The sequence below is a fragment of the Pantherophis guttatus genome, chromosome 8 (genome assembly GCF_059756535.1).
Source record: "Pantherophis guttatus breed Tessera chromosome 8, ASM5975653v1, whole genome shotgun sequence".
NCBI lineage: Eukaryota > Metazoa > Chordata > Lepidosauria > Squamata > Colubridae > Pantherophis > Pantherophis guttatus.
Genome location: NC_142070.1, coordinates 41,042,556 through 41,069,879, shown reverse-complemented (window position 1 = coordinate 41,069,879; position 27,324 = coordinate 41,042,556). Strand labels below are relative to the sequence as shown.

The 27,324-nt window shown below is 37.9% G+C and overlaps 1 protein-coding gene across 4 annotated transcripts in view; it reads right to left on the bottom strand.

The window, feature by feature from the left end:
• TUSC3 (tumor suppressor candidate 3) overlaps nt 1-27,324 on the bottom strand; it is a 139,607-nt gene that overhangs the window by 2,695 nt on the left and 109,588 nt on the right. For 3 of the 4 annotated variants that reach the window (XM_034401328.3, XM_087874622.1, XM_087874624.1), the window contains 3 exons: nt 26,055-26,118; nt 5,860-5,934; nt 4,141-4,231 (listed from right to left, as the gene is read on the bottom strand). In XM_034401328.3, the coding sequence (XP_034257219.1) occupies nt 4,141-4,231; nt 5,860-5,934; nt 26,055-26,118 (230 nt within the window). Of the gene's footprint in view, nt 1-4,140; nt 4,232-5,859; nt 5,935-6,316; nt 8,314-25,952; nt 26,119-27,324 lie in introns of those variants that run through there. The other variant, XM_087874623.1, reaches the window with a different exon arrangement.

Below are 27,324 nucleotides of genomic sequence, written 5' to 3'. Positions count from 1 at the left end.
AGAATACTGCACTTGGTTTTGGACACACACACACACACACACAAAATGTTGAGACTCTAGCAAAGTCAGAGAAGAGCAATAAAGATGATTTAGATATAAAAGATGTAAAGAGGCTAAAATGTATGATGAACAATATGGGAGCTGGGTATATCTAGTTTAACAAAGAGAACGACTAGGGGTAACGTGATAGTTTACCAACATTTGAGAGGCTGTCACAGAGAAGAGGGGTCCACTATTCTCCAGAGCATCTGAGGGAAGGGCAGTTACAGATGGAAGCTTATCAAAGAGAGATCCAACTTAGAATTAAGAAGAAAATTCCTCTCAATGAGAACAATCAACCAGTGGAATGGTTTGCCTCCAGAGGTTATGGGTGCTCCATCATTGGAGGTTTTTAAGAAGAGACTGGGCAGCCATTTGTCTGGAATCATACAGGGGCTTAAACAGGGCTTGGAGTAGAAGACCTCAAAGATCCCTTCCAACTCTGTTATCTGTTAAATAACATTTATCAAAAAGTTAGGACTGCTTATAGTTTCCATCAAATTTTACATATATGTGTAGGTCATAACTATTTGTGGTCTCTCTAATAACACATTTGTTATTTTGTGTTTATTCATATATGTATATGAATAATATTCATATGCATACAGTATATGAATTTTTTCAACACATTTTATCTCTTCGCCATCAATTTCTATGTTATTTCTTTTCCTTGCCGTAGTCATGAGTTTAGTCTTTTTTGAAGTTGTAAATTTTTGATGTTTAGAAAGAAATCAAAATTCTTACTTTCTTCTTGATAAGATGTTCCAGGCCTTCTTTGGTTTCTGAGAGAGGAGTTGTATCATCAGCATGCAAAAAATGTTTTTTCCACCAAGATCTAGCTTCCTCATGATCATTTCAGCATACTAACTTGACCAGATGTGCTGGTACCCCCAGGTCTTGTAGGATTCATGATAGCTTTTCATGATTAACACAATCAAAGGCTTTCTTGTAGTTGATGAACCACATCTAAATAATCTTTTAATGTTCAAGAGATTTTTCCATGATCCAGCACAGATTTACAATATGGTTGCAAGTGTCATGACCCCTTTGAAAGCCACCTTGGACATATGGTAATTCCATTTCAATAGTTGATGCTAGATGTTGTACAATTTAAAGCAATTTTAAGAATCTTGCTGATGTGAAGCAATTGTGCAATAATTGGAGCAATATTTAGAACTTTTAATTAAAAAATTAATTAAAATATTTAGAACAATAATTAAAACTTTTTCAGCAGTGGAATTAACCCTGAATGTTTACTTGGCCACGTTGGTTTCCCAAATTTTCTGGCACAGGCTTCTAATGACTATAGGAGATACAGGTCTCAGTAATCCTGCAGGGACAGCTTCAACATTTTTCAGTCTTCTTGTTTGGCAGTTGGTTCATTACCCATATGACTTCTTCCTCATGGATTGCCAGTTCTATTCCTACTTCTCTTTCTTCCTCAATATTCAACATTGCATTTATGACCAATAAATGGTGGTTGGATCTTTCTGACTTGCATAAATGCATTCCTGATGTGACCCTTCATGTAATCTTCTCAGCAGTGTCCAGTAGTTCAAACCTATTTTTCACCTCAATTTTATGTGTAGTAGAGGTTTTGGTGACATCGAATTTTTTTAGAGGCACTGCCTTTTTGATGGTGCATAATCTGACTTTAATCTTTGCCACCAACAATTCATGATCTGAATCACAATCAGCACTTGAATATATCTTAACAGCAAGGACTCAACTGGTCCATCGATGACTGTATAGAATATCTGATTATGGTGAAGTCCATTTGGTTAGGTCCAAATGCTTAAGTGGCTCTTGTGCTGTTTCAACCTTATATTCAGTTTTCTTGGCAAAATTGTACCAAATGATCACCTGCATTGTTTCTTTTACCTAGTCCAAAATGACCAGTGATCCTTGTCTCTGCTTGTTTGCCAAACTTTGCATTGAAGTTGACCCAAATGTAAACAATGTCTTTTTAAGACACTTTTTTCATAGTTTCTTGGACCATAGGATAAAAGTCCTCTGTTTCAAGCTTTGTGCAACGATTGTTGGGGTGTAGACTTGGATAACTGTGATGTTAAGGGGCTCGGCACAAATTCTGATGGTCAATTTTATCACTGACAGTTGAGAAGCTTTCCACTGCTCTAGCATGTTTCTTGCTTTCAATAAAATATCATTCCATTTATTTTCCTGGTATCATGTCTGAATAATAGACAGTGAAGTTCTCAGATGGGAAAAAGCCATTGTCTGCCCAGTGTACTTCAAAGACACCAAGGAGATCAATTTCCAACCTGATCCTTCTCATTTGTCAATATCTAATTTACCCTGGCTCATTCTTCTGACATTCCATGTGGTTATCCAATGTATCTCTGTACAACACATACATTTGCTTATGTCACTGGTTGCCTCAGAACCTGGGATTTCTGCAGTCCTATTGTTGAGTACACTGACGTGTTTTAGACCCTTTTCACAGAACCTTCTTGGTGAGTTTTTTGTGTGCAGTAGGTCGCCAATTCTTTCTCCAACTCTGTAATTCACTTTTTGACAGCTGCCCAGGGACAACAACTGCTGCAATCCTTGTATACCCAGGTGATGACTGATCAAGTATGGGGTTTTTTTTCTGTTGTCTCATCATCTTTAATGAGTTTCTGGATACTCTTAGTTTGGCTACTCTGTTGAGACCTGTCTGGCTTGGGTGATCCTTCTGGTGTACTTTCTGGTGGTATACCTCCAGCAGAACTTTCAACTGCAGCAGTGCATACAAGCCCGTCCCTGTGCAGGGAGGGTATCTGCATGGAAAGGACAATGGGGTATCTGCATGGAAGGGTGATTTTTGTACAGATCTGTTTTTTTAACAGAAGCAAAAAGTTTTCAACGAACAACAGAAATGGGATGTAAAACATAATTACTCAACAATAGTTTTATCACATTTTCTCCTTCAAGCCTATGTGTGTTTTAAAAAAATGTTTTTATACTATATGTCACTCTCCAAATACTTACAAGTTGGAAAGTTACAAAAACACTGTCAGCTATGTGAATTCAGAGGAGTCATGATTGAAACTTTGAATGAAGTTCTATCTCTATTTGCACCAGCATCTCTCTTCCCATTAAAACTCCAGTAATTACTTGATGTTACCTAATGATATGTACATAAAATATTATGTAAAACCTGTTACTGAAGGAAAAGAACTGTTTGAAAATGCCATTTATTCCCAAGTTTACTTTTGGTGCCTGCTGGAAATAGTTATCAGGAATACTCAGAAAAAAGGGGGAAAAGGCTACTTGGCCTTGTCTTAAGTTCAGAGGTTGAGTTGGCAGATGGGAAAGTAGGAAAACTGGCACTGCTTTTCTCGGACCCATTGATTTGGTAACATTGGAATCCCTTGCATTCTGTAATGTTAACGAATGTTTTAGATCATGGGTCATAGGATAGAACTGATTCCTACTGATAATACTGCAGGTTATATGACTGGGATCCAAAGACATTTCCCAGAGGACAAAATTGGGAATAAATCCTTTTCTTAGTACTCAGAATGTAATGATTTTGGAAACAACATGTGATAATTTCCCAAATCAGCCAAGATAGTGGGATTTGAAAACTGAATTACAATTGCATAAGCTTCATTGGTATTAATTGGACAATGCCTATGTGCTTTCGGTTGACAAGAAATACTATTGGCAAGCAAAATGGTCTCTGCCATATTACAACTCCAGAGTCAGTTTTCAGGTTGGACATTTACTCCAGAAAATATCCTTTTCTTACTTGTCCTCAACAAATAAAGTACTCAGTTTCAAAATCTTCTTGAAATGGAATGATTGAGGGGCTATCCAAAACATCAACCTGTTTCATATTATAGAATGAATTACCATTCAGAAAGGCTACTTGTTTCTACTGATACACAGAACGTCCTTCATAGTGTTATAATTTGCTTAGAATTATCCTAAAATGTAGAATGTCATCCATTATTATATGCTCATCTAAATAAAACTTTCAGACACAGGTACAACGTATTTGTTCATAAATTCATGAGCCTCAGGGCAAAAGTTGGAAGCAGATTGCTGGCAGAATGAGATTACTTGAATGGCTTGGCCAAGTTATTTGTGGCTTACCTGTATGGATAGCCATGGTATTTGGAGCGGAATATCGACAACAGGAAGCTGAAGAAAAAAACTACCAAACCCAATCCTACTAGGCATATTACTGGAAGAAAAAAAAATCTGTTATCAAAAAGATATTATATTCCATATTAACTAAAATGACATACAGGCATATTTTGAAATATAATATATAAACGAGAAAATGACCGTTTATAAGAAAAAGAGGACAAAAAAAAAGCATTCCATAATTCTGAACTGTTCATTATTTTAGAGTATTGGGAAGAATGGAAAATAAAAACAAACCAGGGCATTTTATTTGTCCATTGTTCGCAAATCTTCAGCATCCAGACCATGGCATACATTAAAAAAGGAAGCAGAAGAATTGTCCAGGTCTTATTATATTAAGGGGTAAATTAGATAACCCCATGTACATTTTATTAATCACAACTATGGGACTTTCTGTATGAAGACTACATTCTCTTTACATACCATTTTCGTTGTAAAAAAAAATCTAATAGGTGTTTTTTAAAAGAATGTTTAATGTAATTTGCAAGAGGGGGATATGGATGTAGCTTGGATCGGCAACATGTTAAAATCCCCTACTTTCCATAGCAAATGTCCAATTCTCCACCTAGCTCTCTCCCCTATCACCACCATTATTCTACACATTTCATTTTAAAAACACAATTCAGTCAACTGTTAATTGCAAGACATCGTACTGGCTTAGTAACTTGCTCATTACTTTATTTTTAAAGTCAGCAATAACACCACTTCATTAATAGAATTTAAGGCTTTGATGATTTCTAAAGTCATTGTTATATTAGCACTCACCTTCTTACTAGACTTTAGCTATTCTGTCAATTCAGAAATACCTGCTACAACTAATTTCTTTCCTCCTTCAAAGGGAAACTCTGCCAACTCCCTTCTAAATTTTTCAACTGGCTCACTGGTATGCATCAAAGCTGTATCAACTTTCTGATTATTCTTTTTAACATTCTTTATCTCCTTGGCCCATCCTAGTTACAAAAGTAGTTTATAAAATGACTGAAAGTTTAACTCATCAACTTGGAATGCAGCACATTTCAAAGTACTCTTTCAAGTTCTCCTTTTTATTTAATACGATAAGAAAAAAATGTCACTCCAGGTGTGAATTCAGTTTCAAGCATCCTCTTTGCATAAAAGAAGGGTGCCTTTTTCCTTAGATGTTTGCTGTATCTGGTTCTTTAATTAGAGGAGAACGACAGACAGACTGATGATTAAATGTGGAGAAATGATCCTACATTCATATATAAAAGCTAAAATAGTTTGGTAGATGGGAAAAAAAGTCAGACAGAGATCTATAATTAGCTCTTTTGAAAGGCTAACTTTCAATGTAGCATATTACAGTGGAATGTCAACTGTCCACTTCCAGCCACCATTTGGGGAACTCGGCCACTGCTAAAAAATGAATAAATAAAGGCTGCGTATCTGTATAACAAAGCATGCCTAGTTCTAAATGGCACACAAGTTCTTTATTCTGCATCAAGCAGCTTCTACAATAGAAGGAGGAATGCATTTCAAGTAACTTGTAGATCTCTGCTCTTATACTGCCAGTATATTCACATTTGAAAATGCTGTGATAAACATGGGCACAGCTTTTAATAAACTGTGGGTTTCCATGGCAGTTTGCCGTAGTTGCACTTATATTTTAATGACAAGAAAAATTATCCATTTAGTCATCAAACAACTTACTTCTCCTTTTCCCAACATCCCCCTTGGAGGTAGCAGCTTCATTCAAAAGAACCATTCCCATGGTGATAGCAGCATCGATATCATTGTTGTCAAGGAAACTATAGAAATGTTGAAATTTCACAAACGGTTCATCTTTAATCTTAACAGGTATTAATTTAGTGGTTTAAAAAAAAAACTAAAGGTGTTTATCAATAGTAAGTGTATGCAAAGCTCTAAGGAAAAGAGAACACATTGTTAATTCCAATCTATAATACACGTTAATGCTTATTCTCCCAAAGCTACATTTAGATTATTTCATAAAGTATCAAATAGAATAGAAATATGTTTAAGCATCCAAGTATGATGCTTAATGATATTTTTTTAATTAGTAAGTATATAAAGAGCTAATCCAGTGAGATCCTTCAAAGTCATGTACTATTTCAGGTAGCACAAAATGAATGTCACCAGGACAGATACAGAATGTATAAAATAATTTCTTTTTTATTAAGTCATGTAAATAATACACAAAATGCAATTTCTTATATCAAAATGGATAGGATCTACCCACTATATTGCAAGAATGGAATAACATTACTGCATCAGCAAATATTTTTAGTCACTAGCCTTTTAGCTCTTAATTGCTAGCTTTTACAAATGCAAACAAGAATATAATGAAATAATTTAACCAATTTGTTAATATCCTAAACTGTTCCTAAAATTATTTGAAAGTATATCAACAAAAGGGCAACTCATACAACTCTAATTAACATCTGTTCCAGTCACTCAGTCTACAACTAAATGGGATTAATGCTTTGTGAAAGCTGCTATCTATAGCTTTTTAAAAACAAAGTAAAAAATAAACAATAAACAATAGTCAACAAAACCCTTCTGGTTTTAAAGTTGTTCATTTATATACAGTATTTGCCAACAGTAAATCAAAACTGTGATTCTTGTAAAAAGCTTAATTTACTTACTAAATTGTTTGATTTTAGATAGATAATATTGAGGGGAAATGTTTACTGTCCTAGTCATAGCATAAACTGAACTTGTCAATGCTTATCACAATTTCATTTGTGCTTATTACTGGTATTACACTTCACCTTCCCTTCTTTGTGAAAATAAAGACTTAGCGAGGGTTACACATTCACTTTTTTCCCCAGGTGGCTTGGACCATAAAAAAATTGCATGAAATCCAAAATTCATAATAAATACAAATGTAAAATTTACAGGAAAGCAACACCCTATTAAACATTTCAAAACTTTCAAGAATGTACATTGTCTAAAAAAACTGTTCAACCTTCCACTGAAAAATATTTTGTCCTGTAATCCCACATGTCCACTAGTAGTAATGGCAGTATTTTTAGTTTTAAAAACTTTGTTGGCCCACTTCAAAAGAACCTTTTCTAACAGTCATAATTCCGGAGCCATTCTAATGAAACTGATTTCCTTAATATCTTTCAACCTCAGTGCAATCCCTATTTTGGGACATTAAATTATTTATTTGCTTCTATAAAGAATATTTTTTGTTAAATCATCCTAGGCACCTATGAGGCAGGTGAAATACACAGTTTTAAAAAGTAACCATCCTGTGAAAACCAGAGTCAAAATTGTTTGAGAATTAGCAGGTTTTATTTAAGAAATTTGTAAATTCTAAGGCTTGGTTGGACATATGCCTTATGTACATCATAGTTCCTATGGTTTCCTTACAGACTATACAAGTAAAATAAATGTCAATGCTTAATAAGCCTTTAACAGACCTACAATGTACCATGTGTGTGCTTCTTTTTCCCCCTCAGTTTTCTCAATTAATAAAATTAAAAAAAAAAAAATCGCAGTAAAGATGCCTAAGGCAGAAAATATAGCTGGTGCCTCCACAAATATGATAATGAACTGAAAAATCAAGAGGGGGATGTATAAGGAGATGACTCAAGGTCTTCCTCTCCTTTCCATCTCTTTAATAGGTTCTATCACTGTTGAATTTTGGTTAGTTCAAAGGAGCTTTATATTTACTTCAGAAATGTGGAGTGCACATATAATTTGGGCATGTATAATTTTTTTCAGGTATGACTTGGTTGGCAAGAGGATTCTAGTCAAAAACACTGAGGTGTAGTATGTAGAATTGCTTCAAGATTTTAAGGGAGCATTGTTTTCCTGATAAAAAGTTTTAAGGACAAAATCCATCAAGAATGTTTTTCTATCTGGTGACTTATTAAGAAATAAATGCAGTTTCTTGACATACTGGAGAGATACAAATGATCTGAAAGCATCTAAACTGAAGATGATCAATAGATAGCTTCCTGTGAGCTATCAGTTCCATTTTGGAGAGACCATCAGATAGTTTAAAATTCCAGCTTACTGAAGCAAAGTTTGGTAATAAAAAGTTTGGAACACGTAGACGTAAGCTGCGTACTCCAGAATGCTGCTGATAAGTTGCTGTCTTTCTCTAGTTCACATTTCTTATATTAGCTATAAGACCTTTAAAAAAAAAAAGACAGAAATAAATTAATTTTATCAATGTCAGAGACTCTGGCATTTCTACCCATATAGCTAAAAAGACAGAAAAATAAAATTGGCCAAGTTTCTTATTCATTGTATGTGAACAGGCAGACACTTGGCCTTCTTGTCCTTCAGGCAATTCAACTGGAAAATTGAAAAAATAAAATCTTGCTGAAAAAACAGATGCTACATCTGAACCAAGATATCCTGAGCAAATAAGTTTCAGTGCATAAAAAAAATTAAAGGACATTGGCTTACTATGAGTTAACCATTCAAATACTCATTTTAATTTTTAAAAGATGAATATTTGGTTACACTATGCTTTGTTGATGAGTCCAGATTAAACCAATTCAACATTAGATTTATGTATTCATAGGAAGATAATTACCCATGTTTATTAAATCCTTGCATCATGGAAGAGGTCAATGACTGCAAATGGAACAATGAGGCCAGGAATGCTGTCAATTCCTTACAACTGAAGTTTCCCAATGGATCTTTCCTTTCAACATTGTTTGCCACTAGCTGACAACGGACAGCATCCTTTGGGATGAACATCAGGATAGAATGTCAACATTTCAGAACCTGTAGCAATTTCCAGGATGAACTACTTCAAAGTTCTATTGTTATTCAAGGACTCAAGCAGCAAGGAGTAACAGCAAGATTTCAATCAGTTCCCAATGGGATAGCTGCCCTTGTCTTAGTCCTTCCATTCACATGCTCAGCACCATATAGTTCTTGCCAAAATTAACACAAAACACCCCTTGCCCATTATTTTTCATACATTCCGAGCAAACCATCTGAGAGTAAATAGCATTTTACAGCGCAAACTATAAAACCACTGGTTCCAAAACAAAACTGTAAAGGATTTTATTTATGTATTATATTATATGTTAACAGTAGAAAAGACCCACCATTCCTTATGTAAAAAGATGATTTGAGATTCGGTTGAAGTATGTAGAATCTGATTTTTTCAGAATAGAGCATTACAAGTGCTTTTCATCCCAACTGATGTTTATTAAAATACAGAAAAATGGATTAAATTCCTAAGTAATTCTAATTGCAATTCAAGCAATTTTCTTACTGGACATCATTCAAACAAATTTTGAAACAATATTGAGAACTGTCATGGCCCTTCAGATGTTGCTGCACAACTCCTTCCAGGAATAAGGAATGGTTAAAGTTACAAATCATTAATACTGGAGGGTCACAGGTTGCCCATCCAAGCCTAAAAAATATTTGAATTTTCTCATCTGATGCAGGCTAACAAGCAATCGCCATTCTCTATAAAGACCAGCAAATAGCACCACACAACAGACATCTCATTACTTAGCCGAGACTAAAAAATAAGTATGTTTCAATATTAACTGGAACACTTTAATTTCCAATCATGGCACTTTTTATTACCTTCCTGCTATGTGCTGAACATAGATTGCTGTGCCTTAGGACTTGTTTCCGAATGCTGTTTGTTTTACTTCAGAAATAATTCTGAAAATTCCAAAGTGCCCTTTATGAAGTATGTAATTGGATTTAAAGGATGAACACTGCAGCAATTGTAGAAGATCTGAATGACAGAGCACGACCTGATTTTGAAACTAGCCATCACACTAGTCTCCTTGTGTAGATGGACTGGTTATTTACCACCAAATATATTAAGCCACTATATTTGACTCAAGTTCTTCAATTACTGTGACATCAATGACCTTTGGGTTACATACTCTTTAGGAGTTGCCTGAGGAATTATCTACTACTCTGTACATGTTTCTTCGGCACCACACAATGTTTAAATAAATAAATGAGGGGGAAAAATCATATATTTAAAAGAATATGCCTCAAAGCTTTATTCTATAAATACACGGGCCCATGAAGAAAAGATATATTCAGATGAGGACAAAGAGATAAAGTAATAACATGCCATCTTCAAATAGTTGATGGGCTAGCAATGTTGCCCTTGTTTTTCTTCAGTAAGTTTTAAATCCAAGAAAAAAAAAACTGCACCAGGCATAAGGAAGAATTTCCTGGAGGTATGATAAATGACTGTCTACTAAGAGATTTGAAACAGAGAATGGATGACTATCTGAAATAACAGTGAATTTGATGCATTAGTGGGGTATTGGACTGAGCCAGAAGCAGGAAACATACTTTCAATACTATTAAACTACAGCTTCCAGCACATTTGCCAACTGGTTGTATTAGTTGAGCTGCTGGCATTACCAATTGCAAGACTGAATTTGCTACCAATATAGAATCTTTTTTGTATAAAATCCTAATCTGATAAATAAATGGTAATTTTTAACTTTTGCAATTTGTCTTCATCTAAAAATGAGATACTCTTTTCTTATGTTCCTCTCTCTGGCAGTAAATGCAAATCTTGCAAGAAGTTTCCATTGTTTGCCATATAATAGGAAAGCATTATATATTATATAAAATTATTGTTTTAACCATTCAGTCATATCTGACTCTTGGAGACTTTATAGGTAAGTGCTTTGAATGCTACCCTGTCAAGCATAGCTACTTTCAGTTATTGGGTGTTCATCTTTGTATCACATTTTATGTTATCAAGCCAGCATGTTCTTTGCTTGCCCCTTCTTCTTGTTCCGCTAACCTCCTAGCATCACTGACTTCTCCAATGGATTCGCACACATGACATTGGCTAAAGTAAATCAGACATAATATTATGATTGTAGTTTCTAGTGATATGTTTGGTTTCATATGATTTAGCATCTCTCTATTAGTTATTCTGGCTGTCCAGGATATACACAATAATTTATGTCAATAACACAATTCAAAGACATCAATTCTTCTTCGATCAGCCATTCTTAATGTCCAATTCTCACATTCACACATCATTATAGGGAAGACTAATGCTCTAACCAACCTTCTTACTATATTTATATCAATATCTTTGCTTTTCCAGATCTTATTCTGAAATAAGAATACAATGTTAACCATTGTAGTGTGGCTTAAGGTTATCCTGCGTTTGATTTCCATCATGATTCATTTTTGATGCAATGAAGATAAATTCTTTAACTAATTCAATTTCATCGTTGATTTTAAGCATTTCATGTCCATCTGCAGCTGTTGTCATTATCTTTGTTTTCCTCATGTTAAGACTCAATCCTACTTTTTCACTTTTGTTCTTGATTTTCCAAATCATTTTTTCCAAGTCTTCCTTATTTGTGTTGTATCATCTGCATCCCACAAATTATTTATGGTTCTTCCCTCATTCTTCACTCCAACATATATATGAGCCATGGTGGCGCAATGGTTAGAATGCAGTATTTCAGGCTAAGTCAGTTTGCTCCTGACTGGCTCATGGTTGACTCTGCCTTCCATTCTTCCGAGGTCAGTAAAATGAGGACCCAGATTGTTGGGGGCAATATAGTGGCATTTGTAAACTGCTGAGAGTGTGCTGTAAAGTACTGTGGAGCAGTATATATCTCTAAGTGCTATTGCTATTACTATATAGTTAGGGTTCACATATATACATTACATTTGAAAATCCCAAACTTATTCTATAGAATCTGTTACACTTTCTTTATTGTCTCTTTGACGTGATATTTTAGCCAATCATATATTTATTAAAATTATATTTTCATCATCAAACAGAAAAGAAACATTTTAATATTTAAAAGTTCTGAATGATTTTGAAAAACTATTGAAGGTCAAAGATACATTTTGTGCAAAAACAGAATACATTATTTAGAGGAATTAAAGCAGTATGGATTGCAGCCTTAAGTACATAATTTCAGTGATGGCTTTAAATTTCAGGCTGCCTTTAAAAGTAATTGGAGTGCATAATTCCAGTGTGAATTTCAACCACCATGGTTCTTACCCGAAAAGAATACTCATATTGTTTTTAGAGGAACTCCTCAAAGAAAGTTCTTATAGCGCTGGACTACTTCAAATGATCTCTGCTGCAGAGAATGAACACTCTCGCTAAAACCATCATATCCGTGAAGGTAAAGATTTTAAAACCCATTTCAATCCATCCCAGTCACAACAAGCATAATATGGAACTACAGCTGACAGACCACTGATTTTCAGATCTTTCCTTTTCAGCTAGATAACACCTGGGCTGCTTAGAAAGGTGCCAATCAAACTGGTTGGAGAAAATAGGTTTTGAAAAGCTTGAAAATGAGAAACCATAATAAAAATTGAAACACAGATACACAATTACACTTTAAACACAAACAAACACAAATATCACCCACTCAACTGTCTAGGTTTGTTGATCAGAGATGATAAAACATCGATTTGTCCTTTGGAAAAAGAAATAAACTGTGGCTGACAGTCTGCAGAAGTCCAAACAAAAACACAGTAATCAAAACCTATGGATTTATATAAAATAACATTTTATTCTTATAATAATAATAATAATAATAATAATAATAATAATAATAATAATAATAATAATAATAATAATAATAATAATTTTATTTCTATACCTCCCTTCTCCCGAAGGACTCAGGGCGGTGTACAGCCAATTTAAAAACATAAGACACAACAATGATTAAAAATTAAAATAATTAAATAGATTTGGCCGATTTAAAACCCCAAAAATTTAAAATACCCCAATTTAAAATTATTATGTTGATAGCCCGGCCTGGCGGAACAACAGGGTCTTCAATGCGCAACGAAATACCCGGAGGTCGGAGATCTTACCTATTTCCGGGGGCAGTTCATTCCACAGGGCTAGGGCTCCCACAGAGAAGGCCCTCCCCCTGGGTGTCGCCAGCCGACATAACTTGACTGATCGCACCCTGAGGAGACCCTCTCTGTGGGAGCGGACTGGTCGGTGGGAGGCTATTGGTGGCAGAAGACGGTCTCGAAGGTACCCGGGTCCTATGCCATGGAGTGCTTTAAAGGTGGTAACCAACACCTTGAATCGCACCCGGAAGACCACTGGGAGCCAGTGCACCTCGTGCAGGAGGGGTGTCACGCGGGCACAACGAGTTGCGCCCATAACTACCCGCACGCCCGCATTCTGGACCAGTTGGAGCCTCCGAGTGCTCTTCAAGGGGAGCCCCATGTAGAGAGCATTACAATAGTCCAGCCGGGAGGTGACAAGGGCATGAGTGACCATGCGCAAGGCGTCCTGGTCCAGAAAGGGCTGCAACTGGCGGATCAGGCGAACCTGATAAAAGGCCCCCCTGGCCACGGCCGTCATATGCTCTTCTAAAGACAGCCGTGCGTCCAGGAGGACACCCAGATTGCGAGCCCTCTCTGTGGGGGGCAAAGATTCACACCCAATAGTCAGCGATGGCACCTGCTGACTATATTGGGACGCCGGCAGCCACAGCCACTCGGTCTTGGACGGGTTGAGTCTGAGCCTATTCCTCCCCATCCAGACCCGCACGGCCTCCAGGCAGCGAGACATCACATCAAGGGCATCGTTGGGGTGGTCTGGGGTGGAGATGTACAGCTGAGTATCATCAGCGTACAGATGACACTTCATCCCAAAACCACGGATGATCTCACCCAGCGGCTTCACATAAATGTTGAACAGAAGGGGCGAGAGGACCGACCCTTGTGGCACTCCCCATGCGAGACGCCTCGAGGTCGACCTCTGCCCCCCTGCCAACACGAACTGCGAGCGGTCGGAGAGGAAGGAGGAGAACCACCGCAGAACGGTGCTCCCTATTCCTAACCCTCTCAACCGCCGCAGCATGATACCATGGTCGATGGTATCAAAAGCCGCTGAGAGATCTAATAGGACTAGGACAGAGGAGCAACCCCTGTCCCGAGCCCCCCAGAGATCATCCACCAACGCGACCAATGCCGTTTCTGTGCTGTGCCTCTGCCTGAAGCCCGACTGGCACGGGTCTAGATATATAGCTTCATCCAGGTGCCCGGGCAGTTGTCGTGCCACCACACTCTCAACAACCTTCGCCACAAAACGAAGGTTGGAGACCGGACGGTAGTTGGCTAATTCAGCCGGGTCCAGGGAAGGCTTCTTGAGGAGGGGCCTCACCACCGCCTCTTTCAAGGTGGCGGGAAAGGCACCCTCACTCAGAGAAGCACCTATAATCCCCTGGAGCCAGCCTCGTGTAACCTCCCGGGAGGCCAGTACCAACCAGGAGGGACACGGGTCCAATGAACATGTGGCAGCACTAATCCTACCCAGAACCCTGTCCACATCCTCGGGAGTCACAGGATCAAACTCCTCCCAGATAATATTCTCAAGACCTGCCCCTGTCTCCTCCCCTGGACTTATCCAATCGGAGTCCAAGCCATCCCGAATCCGAGTGACTTTATCATGCAGAAATTGCACAAAATCCTCAGCGCGGCCCTGCAAGGGATCTTCCCGCACTCTCCCCCGAAGAAGGGACTGGGTCACCCTAAACAGGGCGGCTAGGCGGTTCTCTGCAGATGCGATAAGAGCGGAGAAATGGTTAGATTTCGCCGCTTTTATCGCCACTAGGTAGATCTTGATATAAGACCTCACCTCACTGTCCGGTCGGAATCGGATTGACTAGTCCTCCAAATGCTCTCTAGATGTCTTTTCCGACGCTTCATCTCTCTCAGCTCCTCGGAGAACCAAGGAGCCAATTGAGATCGGCATTGGGTCAGAGGCCGCAAAGGCACGACGCGGTCCAAAGCTCCGGCGGCCGCACTCTCCCAGGCGGCCACCAGCTCTTCAGTCGAGTCGTGTGCCAGAGTCTCAGGAAACGGCCCAAGCTCCGTCAGGAACCTTTCGGGGTCCATCAGGCGCCTGGGACGGAACCATTTGGTCGGTTCTGTCTCCCTGCGGCGGGGGAAAGCGGTAGGAAAGTGTAAGTGAAGGAGCGAATGATCTGTCCATGACAAGGGTTTGATATCTAGGTCCCCTCTACCAAGATAATTCAACCACTGACCAGAGACAAAAATCAGGTCCAGAGTGTGTCCCCCTATGTGAGTTGGGCCTTGAACTAACTGGGTCAGGTCCATGGCCGTCATGGAAGCCATGAACTCCCGAGCCGCCTCTGACACCTCCCCGCAGACGGAAGGTTGAAATCCCCCATGACAATAAGTCTGGGGGTGTCAACCGCCACCCCGGCAATGACGTCGAGTAGCTCGGGCAGGGTCACTGCCACGTGGCAGGGAGCCAGGTACGCAGTCAGCAAACCCATCTGCACCCTACGGCCCCACTTCACAAAGAGGGACTCACATCCAGCTATCTGAGGAACAGTGGTCTCCCTCGGACAAAGACTCTCCCTAATAATCACCGCCACTCCCCCACCCCTCCCCTGGGCCCTTGGCTGATGAAATGCACGGAAACCTGGTGGGCACATTTCAACGAGGGGAACCCCCCCTCTTGGCCCAACCAGGTCTCCGTAATACCTGCCAGGTCCGCACCCCCCTCTAAAATAAGATCACAAATGAGGGGGGCTTTATTAACGACCGACCTGGCATTACACAACATCAGCCGCGGACCCTGGGCCTGAGACTCTGCACAACCCAGGACACGAGTCGTGCATTGGGGGCCGGGGTGCATAATTGCTCATAAACAGCATGTGCGCATCCCCAGCACATGATATGGCCCCCTGCGCCCGTCATACTTGCCCCTCCCACTCATTGTTTCAATTACACAGCCCTTCCTATCGTCCCTCTGCTCCCCGGTTAAATTTCCTTTCACGACCCCTCTGTTGCAGCCAATTGACCCATCACCCCGCTCAGTTGCTATCTGAACCCCCCCCGGGTCCACTTTTACACCCCCCTCCCTTCCTCCCGAGTCCCCTTAAAATTTTGGTTAAAAAATTAGCTAAAAAACCCCTCAACCCCTTTCTCGCACCATGCCACCTCTCGGGTTTCCAAAGCCCATCATTAAGGTAGGCCCTCAATAGAGTGGAGGGCCAAACCTGTGAGAGGGGGGAGTCTCGCAGTGCACATAGCTCCGCCGCCGAGTACATCAAGTAAGATCAGAATGGGAAAGCAGTTTGATAGGGTCCACAGAGTCCTAGGACAGAAGGTCTTTATATAAGCAGCAACCCGGAATCCCCTGCTCTCTCACAGCAGCGGAAGGAGTTGGTTTATACAGTCAGCGGGAGAAAAGTTTTTCCCAGCCACCCTCTCACAGTGGCCGGCCAGATGTCCAAAGGCAAGGAATTTGATGATATCATCCCTTCTGATAAAAGATGGTTCAAACAGCCAACTTCCCTCAGGGTCCACAAAATACTGTCCAAGTCCCCATCTGCCGGGAGTTTTGATGGAAATGATTCAATTAGATTTAATATGATTTGATTTGAAGCGGGGTGCAAATAAAGCTGCCCAGTAGTTGCCCAGTAATTCCGTAGGAGGATAGATGTATACACAAGGGAGAGGAGAGGGTGAGGGGGGGGGAGGAAGGCTTACTCCCAGGCTGATAACAGGGCCAGAAAGGGGGGGAGGAGGGGGAAGAGAGGCCACCCATGGAGGCCCCATCCCAGAGCCATCCACTGGACTCTCCAACCCCAGGTCTTTCCATCCCCTCTCGTCATTTCAGCCATATCATGCTTCCGTTGGCGACCTCCACTTCGCCTCTCCGCCAGCATCGAACATCCAACAACTTCCACCTCACCCTTTTTCGCAGCTGAGTTTATTAACTGGCCTGCCACTTTGCTTTATTGACTGCTTTGTCAGATGACTGCCCAAATTTGCCTGCTGTCCCTTATGATTGAAAGGCTGTTTCCAAACAGTTACTTGACGACGTACAGTAGCCCTATACAAGTAGTCTCTTATAGAATATAGAGTATTGTGTGAATGACATACATGCATAATTTTCATTTGAAGATCTTTGCATGGTTGGTTTAAAGATCTGCAAGGAGTTCAAAAGCATGCGAATAGATAAATAGGCACCACCTTGGTGGGATGGTAACAACATCTTTATACAATGCTGACTCCCTTGTTTAGGAAAGGGACTTGACCCCTAGAACTGGACACAAGTGCCAAGAGAAACCTTTTTACTTTTTTAAAAATGTGACTGGAAGAACATTCAATTGAATGTGCTTTTAGTTGTATATGAAACCAGGAACTTTCATTTTGGGGAGCCATTGGCTCAAGCTTCAGCAGTTATACCTTTTTCTGTGTTCACTCATGCTTATTTAATCATCTCTCTCTTTCTCTGCCATAATACTTTGCCCTTGTTTTCTTTCTTCAAGCAAAGAATATGACTTTGCTTCCTTTTGTCATACATAAACTCGAAATGACTCGAAATGAATATAAATATTTTCAAGTGTTTTTACTTATGCAAAGATAATGAAGGATGGAATGGCTTTGAGGATGGCCTCTGAGAGGGATAGGGCAGAAGATCAATTGTACAATTCAGTGGAATAAAAGAAAACTTCAGAGAGCCTCTTGGCTGCCTGACTGATTTAATCAAATCAACAGCCACACTACGACAGGCAAGGAAGTACATAAAACATCAATGTGTTTTGTGGACTGCTCAGCTACTCTCCAAGGAACTGTACTATGTTCGCAGTGGGAATGCTATAGGAATACAGTATTTTTCTTGCAAAAGTCTAGATGACCAATTTATAGGTATCTTGCCTGGTTTTCTCCCTTGGATGATAACTGACACACTATTTGCTTGGAAAATAGGATTTTCTGATTATTTTTAGATTTAGGGAGGGAAGTTTGAGAGTTTTCTTTAAGATCAGATATAGGCTAACATAAGTAGAAATATTCAAGGTATACTTATTCATTTTCGGCTGTTTATTGAGACACACAGACAAACACACAATTGAGGAATTGAGGAAGTAGACATTTTTACTGCCACTATTTTACCAAGCTTTGGTATTTTAATTTTAACCACTCGTTTTATTTATCTGTCTTAATAATTATTTATTTATTTAATATTCAAATAAAATATCGGTCCAAACTTTTAGGAATCTCAATCCCTGGATATTTGAAAGTGTTTTCAGATTTGAATTCCTGATCATTCACTTAATATATTTTGCATTGACCGAGATATTTATATAAATTCTTATAAAAATTAATTAGTAATAACCAAACAATGAATCTGCAAACATAATTAATTAATTAAATTAATAAGCAAGGGAACTGCATCTATATGGAGAGAAGTATGCACTGAGGTATCTAGAATTTAATATCGTCATATACTATTTAGATGAAAGGATAGAAGGGGAACTCATCAAATGTGCAGATGATACCAAGCTGGTGGGAACAACCAACCTTCCGGAAGAGAGACTCAAGATGCAGAAAGTTCTTGACAGACTTGAGCATAGGGCCATCTGACAAAATGAAATTAAATAGTGAGAAAAGTAAGGTTTTATACATGGGCAAGAAAAAGGAAATACACAGATATAGAATAGATGGCACCTGGTTCAACTGTAGTAACTATGAGAGGGATCTAGAAGTTCTAGTGGACGACTACTTAAATATCAGCCAGCAGTGTGCTACAGCCACCAAAAAAGCTAAAACAGTCCAAGGCTTCATTAAGAAAGGGACAGAATCAGGGGTGATTCCTTTTACGATGGAGATAAAACTGAATAGTATCGTTGGGAAGTGAAAGACATTAATATTTGTAAGATTTATATATGATGAGGATATTTCTAAATGGAGAACAATTAGAAACAATCTTAGAAAATTTGAGTCTCCACATCTCACAATTTGCACTTTACGTCAGGGTCAGCAATTAGAATATGGCAATTAGAGCCATGACTAAATATGAAATTAGGGTCACCCCACTAGATATAAAATCAACCCTACAGGAAATCTAAAGGTAGTTTTTACTGAGATTGGCTATAACATAAAGTTGTAAGTCTGAAAGTGCTGTACTTCATTCCTGTTCTTATACTCCAATGAATCAATGAGCTGCTTCAGTGTTGTTGCTCTGGCTTAAAAAAAATAAAATTTCATTCCTTTTACCCACAGGGCACATTTCTGTCAAGGATGTCTTCCCTACTTAAATTCATCACCTAATGATGAAAAAAAAAAACTTACAACATTCGATTAGAAATGAAAATGCTTTTTTTGAATGGATTAGAAAGAAATATGGGTTTTAAAAATAAACATTTCATCTATGACATTATGTTTATCTATTTGACACAGCAAAGCACTACACTTAATTCTGGCCAAAATTGAAATAGTTGATAGATAGTATTTCATGTTAAGGAAATTTAAAATGATAGCTTCTAGAGTATGTCCCATTTGCTGGGGAAAGTAATAAAGAAATAAGTGCTTATGTGGTGGACTTGTGAAAGTTGCTTTTCTGTTTTGTGTAAACATTTCATTAAAAAAAGACAAATCAACACTCAGGTTGTTGTATAATTGTAGATCCTAAGCTGATCTCAAATTTTTATCCAAATTACACTTTAAATCACAAACAATTCATAATATCTGGAATTTTTTTTTAGGGGTGGGGTTGGAAAGAGTGGAAAAGAAGAAAGGACTGAAAACTTTTATATGGTGGTAAAAGTATTCTGATTCTAAAAAAACAAAGTGAGTGTTGTGAATGGCTTAGGCTGAAATGTGTATCAAAATGAAACATGTTTGCAGTAAAATAAAAATGTATCTTACTTTTAATGCTATTTGAGCATATACTATGGGATATGGAGAAATGCATTCAAATTTACCATATTTTTCGGAGTATAAGACGCACCGGAGTATAAGACGCACCTACCTTTTTTGGTGAGGAAAAGGAAAAAAAAGAAATCTCCCTCTGCCTCTGCACAATTTTGCCTTGTTTCAGCAAACAGCAAACAGCCTGCTTTACTTTCATTTTCATCATAGCTTGATTAGCACAAGGAAAAAAAAAATCTGCTCCAGCAATTTACCTCTTTGCAGTAAGCAGCAGAGGCCTGCGCAAAACAGCTGAGAGCAAATCAGCTGAGAGTCGGGAGGCCGATCCAATCAACTTGTGCTAATTAGGCTATGCTGAAGTTGAAACGAGCTGTTTTTTCTTGCTGTTTGCTTGCAAGGAGGTAACTGCTGCGAGGCAGAGGCCAAAGGGTGGGGCCAGTGGGTGGGCGGGGCTACATTTGGTGTATAAGACACACCTAAATTTTCACCCCCTTTTAGGGGGGGGGGAAGGTGCATCTTATACTCCGAAAAATACAGTATTTACTTATTGTCATATGGTAACTAACTATTTACTTATTCAGATTTATATGGCCACCTAACCATAGAAGCTATGGGCAGGTAACAACAGTTGAAACACATATAAATAGGAAATAATAGATAACCAAGATAAAAAAAATATTTTTTAATGCAAGTATTAGAAGGCTGACAAATTAAGGCCAAGAAATGATGTTGTCAACCTGAATTATATTTTGGAATTTAGCTCAATATTATTGTTTGAAAACTGGATTTCCCTACTTTTAGCATAACCTTTATAAGGCTATGAACATATAGATATATAAATACTTATAATCTGCCACAGTAAAACCAAAAATTTGGCATTTGAACTAAACAACGTATCTTTCAAGGCAGGGGTGGGTTCTAATTTTTTTTACTACCGATTCTGTGGGCGTGGCTTATTTTGTGGGTGTGGCTTGGAGGTCATGTGATTAGGTGGGCGTGGTTAGTTGGTCAGAGTCACTTCTGGAAGGTCCTCGCACTTACGACCAGTCCTTGCACTTACGACCCAACTCATTTGTTTGCTTTTAACACTGATCAGCTGTAGGACAGCCCTTTGAAGCCCCGCGGCAAGAGTTTAAACAGTTTTTTCCCTCTTGTCATCAGCTGGGACTCAGGAGGCAGCAATAGATTGGGGGTGGAACCAAATAAAAAGTAAGAATAACGTGGGGTGGGGGGTGGGAGGGCAGGGGGGGAGAACCGGTTCGGTGACATCATATTGTCACCGCTACTGGCTCGGCCGAACCGGGAGGAACCCACCACTGTTTCAGGGACATTACAAGCTCCATGATGGAATACTGCTATGGGAATTCTGTATCCTATTAAAAAAAACAAAAACTAAAATTGGGCTTTACTGGACATTTTTTGTTAGTGAAATCCAATTACAATCTCTTAGTTTTCTATCTAAAGTATTATTTCTCCAGGTAATAAATTCCAACATGAGATTTTCTTGTTTAAATTCTGAAAAATCTCTCATGCTATTTCCTCTCTTAAAATCCAAAAAATTCTTTATGGTCAGGAGATGTTGACTTCTGTAACTAAATGCAGTGCCCCAAAGAGTTAAACTAGATTCTGCCTCATTTCCCACAGAGATTTAAAGCAAAAAAAATCTCTGTCCTGTAAAACTAATACTGAAGATATGAAATACACCAAGACAGTGCTAACTGATGACAATCTAAATCCTGCAAGCACACCACCAATAAATCTTTGGAAGGATAACCAGCCACAGAATTCCTGCTCATGGATTGTATAAATTCACCCACTCATCCACCTCTCCTACAAGTTTCAAGAGCATGTGAATACCAAAGAAATAAAATTCTTTTATAAGAAAAGAAAACCCTGTTTAGTTTATGTAAGGCTATTTAATGCTGATTTTCTATTCAGTCAGTCACTTTTGTTGTATTTAGTCATGAAAGTTTTCTCAAAAGCATCTCACTTCGCGGATGATTTATTAATGGCTTTCTTAAAAAGAAACAGCAAACCTCATGCAGGGCACCCAAAATATTGATATAAGTCTGCCTAAATCTACAAACTATTATTTGTGGGAAATTATATACAGCACCTTCAGGCAATGATCATTCAACTGAGCTGGTGACAAATATGTTTACAGTACATAAAGCTTCATTCTCCATTGCACCTGATAACAAGCGATTGTTGCTTCTAGGAAGGAAAAACAAAGCTTTACTTGTTGAAGATAAATGAGAACAGATGTTGAGGAAAAACGGCAAGACGCTGTTGTTAAATGTGACAGATTTAAAGTAATCCAAACCTAAAGACAAGTCCCAAAGTGCATCCGGTGAGAGTTTCTTGCCTCTGCTTTGAAAATGTATGTCCTTAGATGCTCCACATACAGAGAAAATGGGTGGAAGATTATCACTGGTGGGAATAGAATTTACATTTTGGAAAGCCTTTCAAAAGGCCAATGTGCAACTGAAAACTGGTTTCCAGAACCCTATGCCAGCTTTATAAACTCCTAAATGAATATTTGATAAAATTGCCTTGGATTTCCATTGAAATCAACAAGACATGCAAGACACTTACTACTGCAAAAAGATGTTGGTTGGAAATAGCAGGAGGGACAGAAAAGGGACGGAAAAGAAAGAATTCCTATATGTTTACAACAAGATGCTTCGAGACTATCTTTTTGAATACCAGCAACACCCAGAATTGCCTAGGGCATGTTGCTAAGAAAACAAAAGGAATTCAGAAGCAAGTGAAGTTAAATGATTCACCTGCTACCTTTACAAGGTGTTACACAGTTGGCTTAAACATGCACACCTATTTGTGGCTGCCATTGAAAAATCCTTGCCCAGCATTTATGTATGAGGAACAATAGCTCCCTTGCTTTTTTTCCTGAGGATTTCAACTGCTCCAAAAGAGCTCAGATCTTTTCAGAATTGGGCTGATGCATTTCATCATTATACCCTGCAACTGAAATAACATAACATTTCCAACTGTTTGGCAGCAAAGCCATGCTGAAGGACATAATAATATGGTCTCATTTATTTTTATTTTGCTTTTCAAATGCAATACATTTCTAGAATGTATTACATCATCATTTCTATTATCATTTATCTTTTCAGGCTTACAATCTAAAAGACTCTAATAGAAGGGAAATACATGCAACTCAGGGTTGAATTGTGCAGTTATTGGGGTTTTTTGAGCTTGGTTGTTTCCTTACAGACATTTCATTTGGAGCAGTTTAGTTGGGTTGTGTGCTACAGTGATGCCCTGTGATTACAATAGTCTGTTGGTCGTTTCTAAGATTTTTTTTTAGAATAGTGTTATATTTTTCTTAGCTTCTGTTGGTAGTGCTATAGTGGTTGAGTGGCCAGCTACTTTTGGATATAGTTGTATGGGTATCCAATCTGCTGGATCATAACAGGAACATAACATAAGCAAGTGTCAGAAGCAGACAGTATTTATACCAGGCAATATTCTCCTTAAAAACTCACTTCAAAGTCAGCTTTTCTCATATTTAGTTCCAGTCAGGAAGGGTATGATGTTGCACAGATAAAAAGTTATTTTCTTCTAACAACTTCCTTCTCATTATGGAAACCTATCCATTTCCTCAAAAAACATGGATGCGTGTGTGTGTGTGTGTGTGTGTGTGTGCATTTGTATATGTGTATGTGTATGTATATACAGTATATGCAGATTCATAAACATATCCAAATATATATTCCTTTTTCATGTAAACATGATTAACATTTATTTCAAGCTGTAATAAACAAAGGTTAAATTGAGCTTTAAGCTTAAATCAATTCATAATAAAAATCTGTCTATGGGTAGAACTGAAAGTTGTTTGCTGGTACCTGAAGAAGACTGAGGTTGTGTTTATCTACTGCCTGGCCCCTCTCTGCTAGATAATAGATAAATGAGCAAGCCTCTGATTCTTCTATTAATGGTACTTCATTATTTTGCTCCAAAGTTACCAAGGCTGTTAATTAAAAAATTCAGCTTTTATGAAAATGATTTTCTTAGTTGCCTTACATAGGGAGGAGAAGGATACTTATTGTCTATCTGACTATAAATAGGATTGTGTAAAGACTATAAGCTGTCAAGCCAAATGTTTTGGCTCTGGTTTTTATAAAGTTGTAAACCAATTATCTTTCTACAGCTACAGAAATTACTTATTCCAAAGAACCAACCTTTCCAAATGGAAAAAATATTTAAAGCAATTATTTATCTACTATCTTTTATGCAATGATAATTACTAAAGGTTCAGTATGTCTCTGATTGCTTAGAGAACAAATAATTTTCTTACCATATTAATAAAATTCGCAGAAGAATCTGGTTGACCAGATTTATAATCTGGAGACTAGATTAGATATGAATTTAACTTGGTCTAGCAAAGCTTTTCTTTCGATAATAAACTTAACAGAAACAGAAACACTTCTGTTCTTCAAGCACTGACATTAGAAACTCTTTCTTTGGACAATGCATCCAAATGCAATTAACTGACTTCCTGAATGCTGTTTTAAGATTTAGCAAATGCATATTTGGAATAGTCAATAAGCAATGTATGCAATATGCACTGCAATATGTTACAAGAGTAACAGTGTTGCTATTCATCTTACAGCAAAATTCAGCAAAATGTAAGCACTTTTAGTGCATATGTATTTAATCAAATTAAATGCAAGCCTATGTTTTTAAAATAACCAGTCTTTAGTATGTTCATCAGTGAGCTTTCTTATTCTTAAATTTGTTATTTTGAACAATTTTTTGTAAACTCTGTAGGAAAGATAAATAGGATTGTTTGGTTATATTGCTTGGTATGATTTAAAAAAAAATAAATATCAGAAAGCCTTAATGTTAATATTATTAACATTAATAATAGTTAATATTATTGCTCATTTAAAAGGCCTAATAGAAATCATTTTGTCCAAACTCTGCAGGTAAACTGACACTGTCTGGGAAACCCCAATGAATCCCAAATTTTAATAAAACAGCCCTATTGACTATTGGAAAGACCTTCAAGGATTGTTTCTGTAAAATGGATTAAGGTGTTTTGCAATGTTATTTGTTCTATCAAGAATTTGATTAGAAAAATTACTTTGAATAAGTATACTCGATGATACTTATGATTGAATAAGTATAATCTAGACAGCTATGGGAATGAAGTACCAAATTCAGAAAGAAAAGAGCCTCAGTAACTTCTGGCTATATGAAACTAAATTTGATATCATTTTTCTGATTGTCCTTTGCCTGGAATACAATCCTTAGCATACAATCATAACATTAATAATAAATTGTGGCCTAAAAAAAACTATGAATGAAAAAACTATGGCCTGCCAGATTTTTCCTAAAGTTGTGGATTAAATTTAATGTTTAAAAGGGACAAAACAGGGATCAATCAATTCATGTAATAATTTAATATATTTAATTACATTTTTACAATTAAATTAAATACTTGTATTTTTTTCCAGTTCCACCCTTGTCTGCAATGTAATCCCCAGCATGCCACCTGAAGGTCAATTGTGGCCTTTGGTTCAAAAAAACCTGGGCATTCTTGCAGAAAACTGTTTAGGACGGTCAGATTCATTTTAATAATGGCCCTGCTCTTCATTATCGGTTATATTTAAATCGACCTTCTCAGGGTGAAAAAACATTAATTCATTAATGTAAAAAATAAAAATAAAAACCCAACATACATGTGGATATATCTAGAAAGACAAATATAGAAAGTTATAATAATTCTTAATTTCCAAAGTTTATATTATCAATGTTCAATAGGAACAAGATCACAAACCAGGAGAAGACAAAGTACGATGTATATTCCACATTTCCACATTATATACAGGGTGTGAATCTGCTTTTAATTGGGACGGACAGCTTTTACCAGCTGATCAAGTTCATATCACTTAGTTGAAGACCTGCTCCATTATAAACTAATTCTCAGAGTTGTAAAGAGTAAAGTCCCCTGCACAGCATTAGAACTGAGAAAAAGGAAAAGTTATGTAGTAACAGTAAACTAAAACAAGCTTGACCTTCTCTAGGAATAAAGCAGCAAAAATAAAGGATTCCAAGCTAAACATACATTCAATAGGTAGGGAATTCAATACCTGTTAAATACTTCAATGACAGATACTGTCAGTGCAATTCCATTTAACTGTGGATTCTGACTGAGTCTTGCCATGCTTCTGTCATCAACATCTGAAGGATACTCAGAAGGAGAATAATGTGGGACTCTGCAACGAACTGTGCCTGACTGCTTCCATGTATATAACTCTGAAAAAAAATTGAAGGAAGAAAGAATGAATAATAGATCAGTCATTCTAATAGAACGTTCTAATAGAACGAATAGTCGGAGCGTATGTACATATGCATTCATTTGCATATTTGTTTAGTTATTTAAAGAGTGTATTTGTACAGCCTAGCAAAACATATTACAAAAGAACATAGTAGTACATAAAGATGATAAACACCCAGCTGCAAAATTGTGTCCTGAACCTTTCTGCTTAAAACCCAAGAACCCAAAATGCAAGGAAAAAGCAAGCCTTTGCCCACATTTGCAAGTCTAATGGTGCATTCTCAGAAGCTACTGTTGGTAAGAGAACACTGTTCAGGATGAAAATTTGCTCTGATGCAGGAAACTAATTGCTTTATTAAAAGCCTTGACAGCCTATCAATGTTTTGCCCATAATTTAATTACAATGATAGTACTAAATAGAACAAAATGCATGCATTAAATAGCTTTTAAATAACAGGTAGCATTCAACAGGCCAAAATGCTTAGCTTTTCTCACTTGGTGTCCACATGTGCCTTTACATTTCTATCTGTGCTGAAGAAGAAAGCAGGTGGACAGAGTTCCCTGCCCACACAATTTGTTTTCTAAAACTTTCACATTACAATGAACATGATCAACAGAATAACAGAGTTGGAAGGGACGCTCAAGGTCTTCTACAGTGCAACCACTGTTCAAGTAGGAGACCCTATACCATTCCAGATAGCAATAGCAATAGCAATAGCACTTAGACTTATACGCAGTGCTCACAGTGCTTTACAGCTCTCACTAAACAGTTTACAGAGTCAGCATATTGCTCCCAACAATCTGGGTCCTCATTTTACCAACCTCGGAAGGAAGGAAGGCTGAGTCAACCTTGAGTCAGTAAGACTCAAACTGCCGAACTGCTGGCAATCAGCAGACGTAGCCTGCAATACTGCATTTTAACCATTGCACCACCATATTGTAGCTCCTAAATGCTGTCCATTCTCTTTTTAAAAACCTCAAGTGATGGAACACCCATAATTTCTGGAGGCCAGCCATTTCACTGATTAATTGTTCTCACTGACAAGAAAGTTCTCGTTAGTTCCAGATTTGATGTCTCCTTGATAAGTTTCCATCTGTTATTTCTTGTCTTGCCCTCAGGTGCTTTGGAGAATACATTGACACCCTCTTCTCTGTGACAGCCCCTCAAATATTGGAAAACTTCT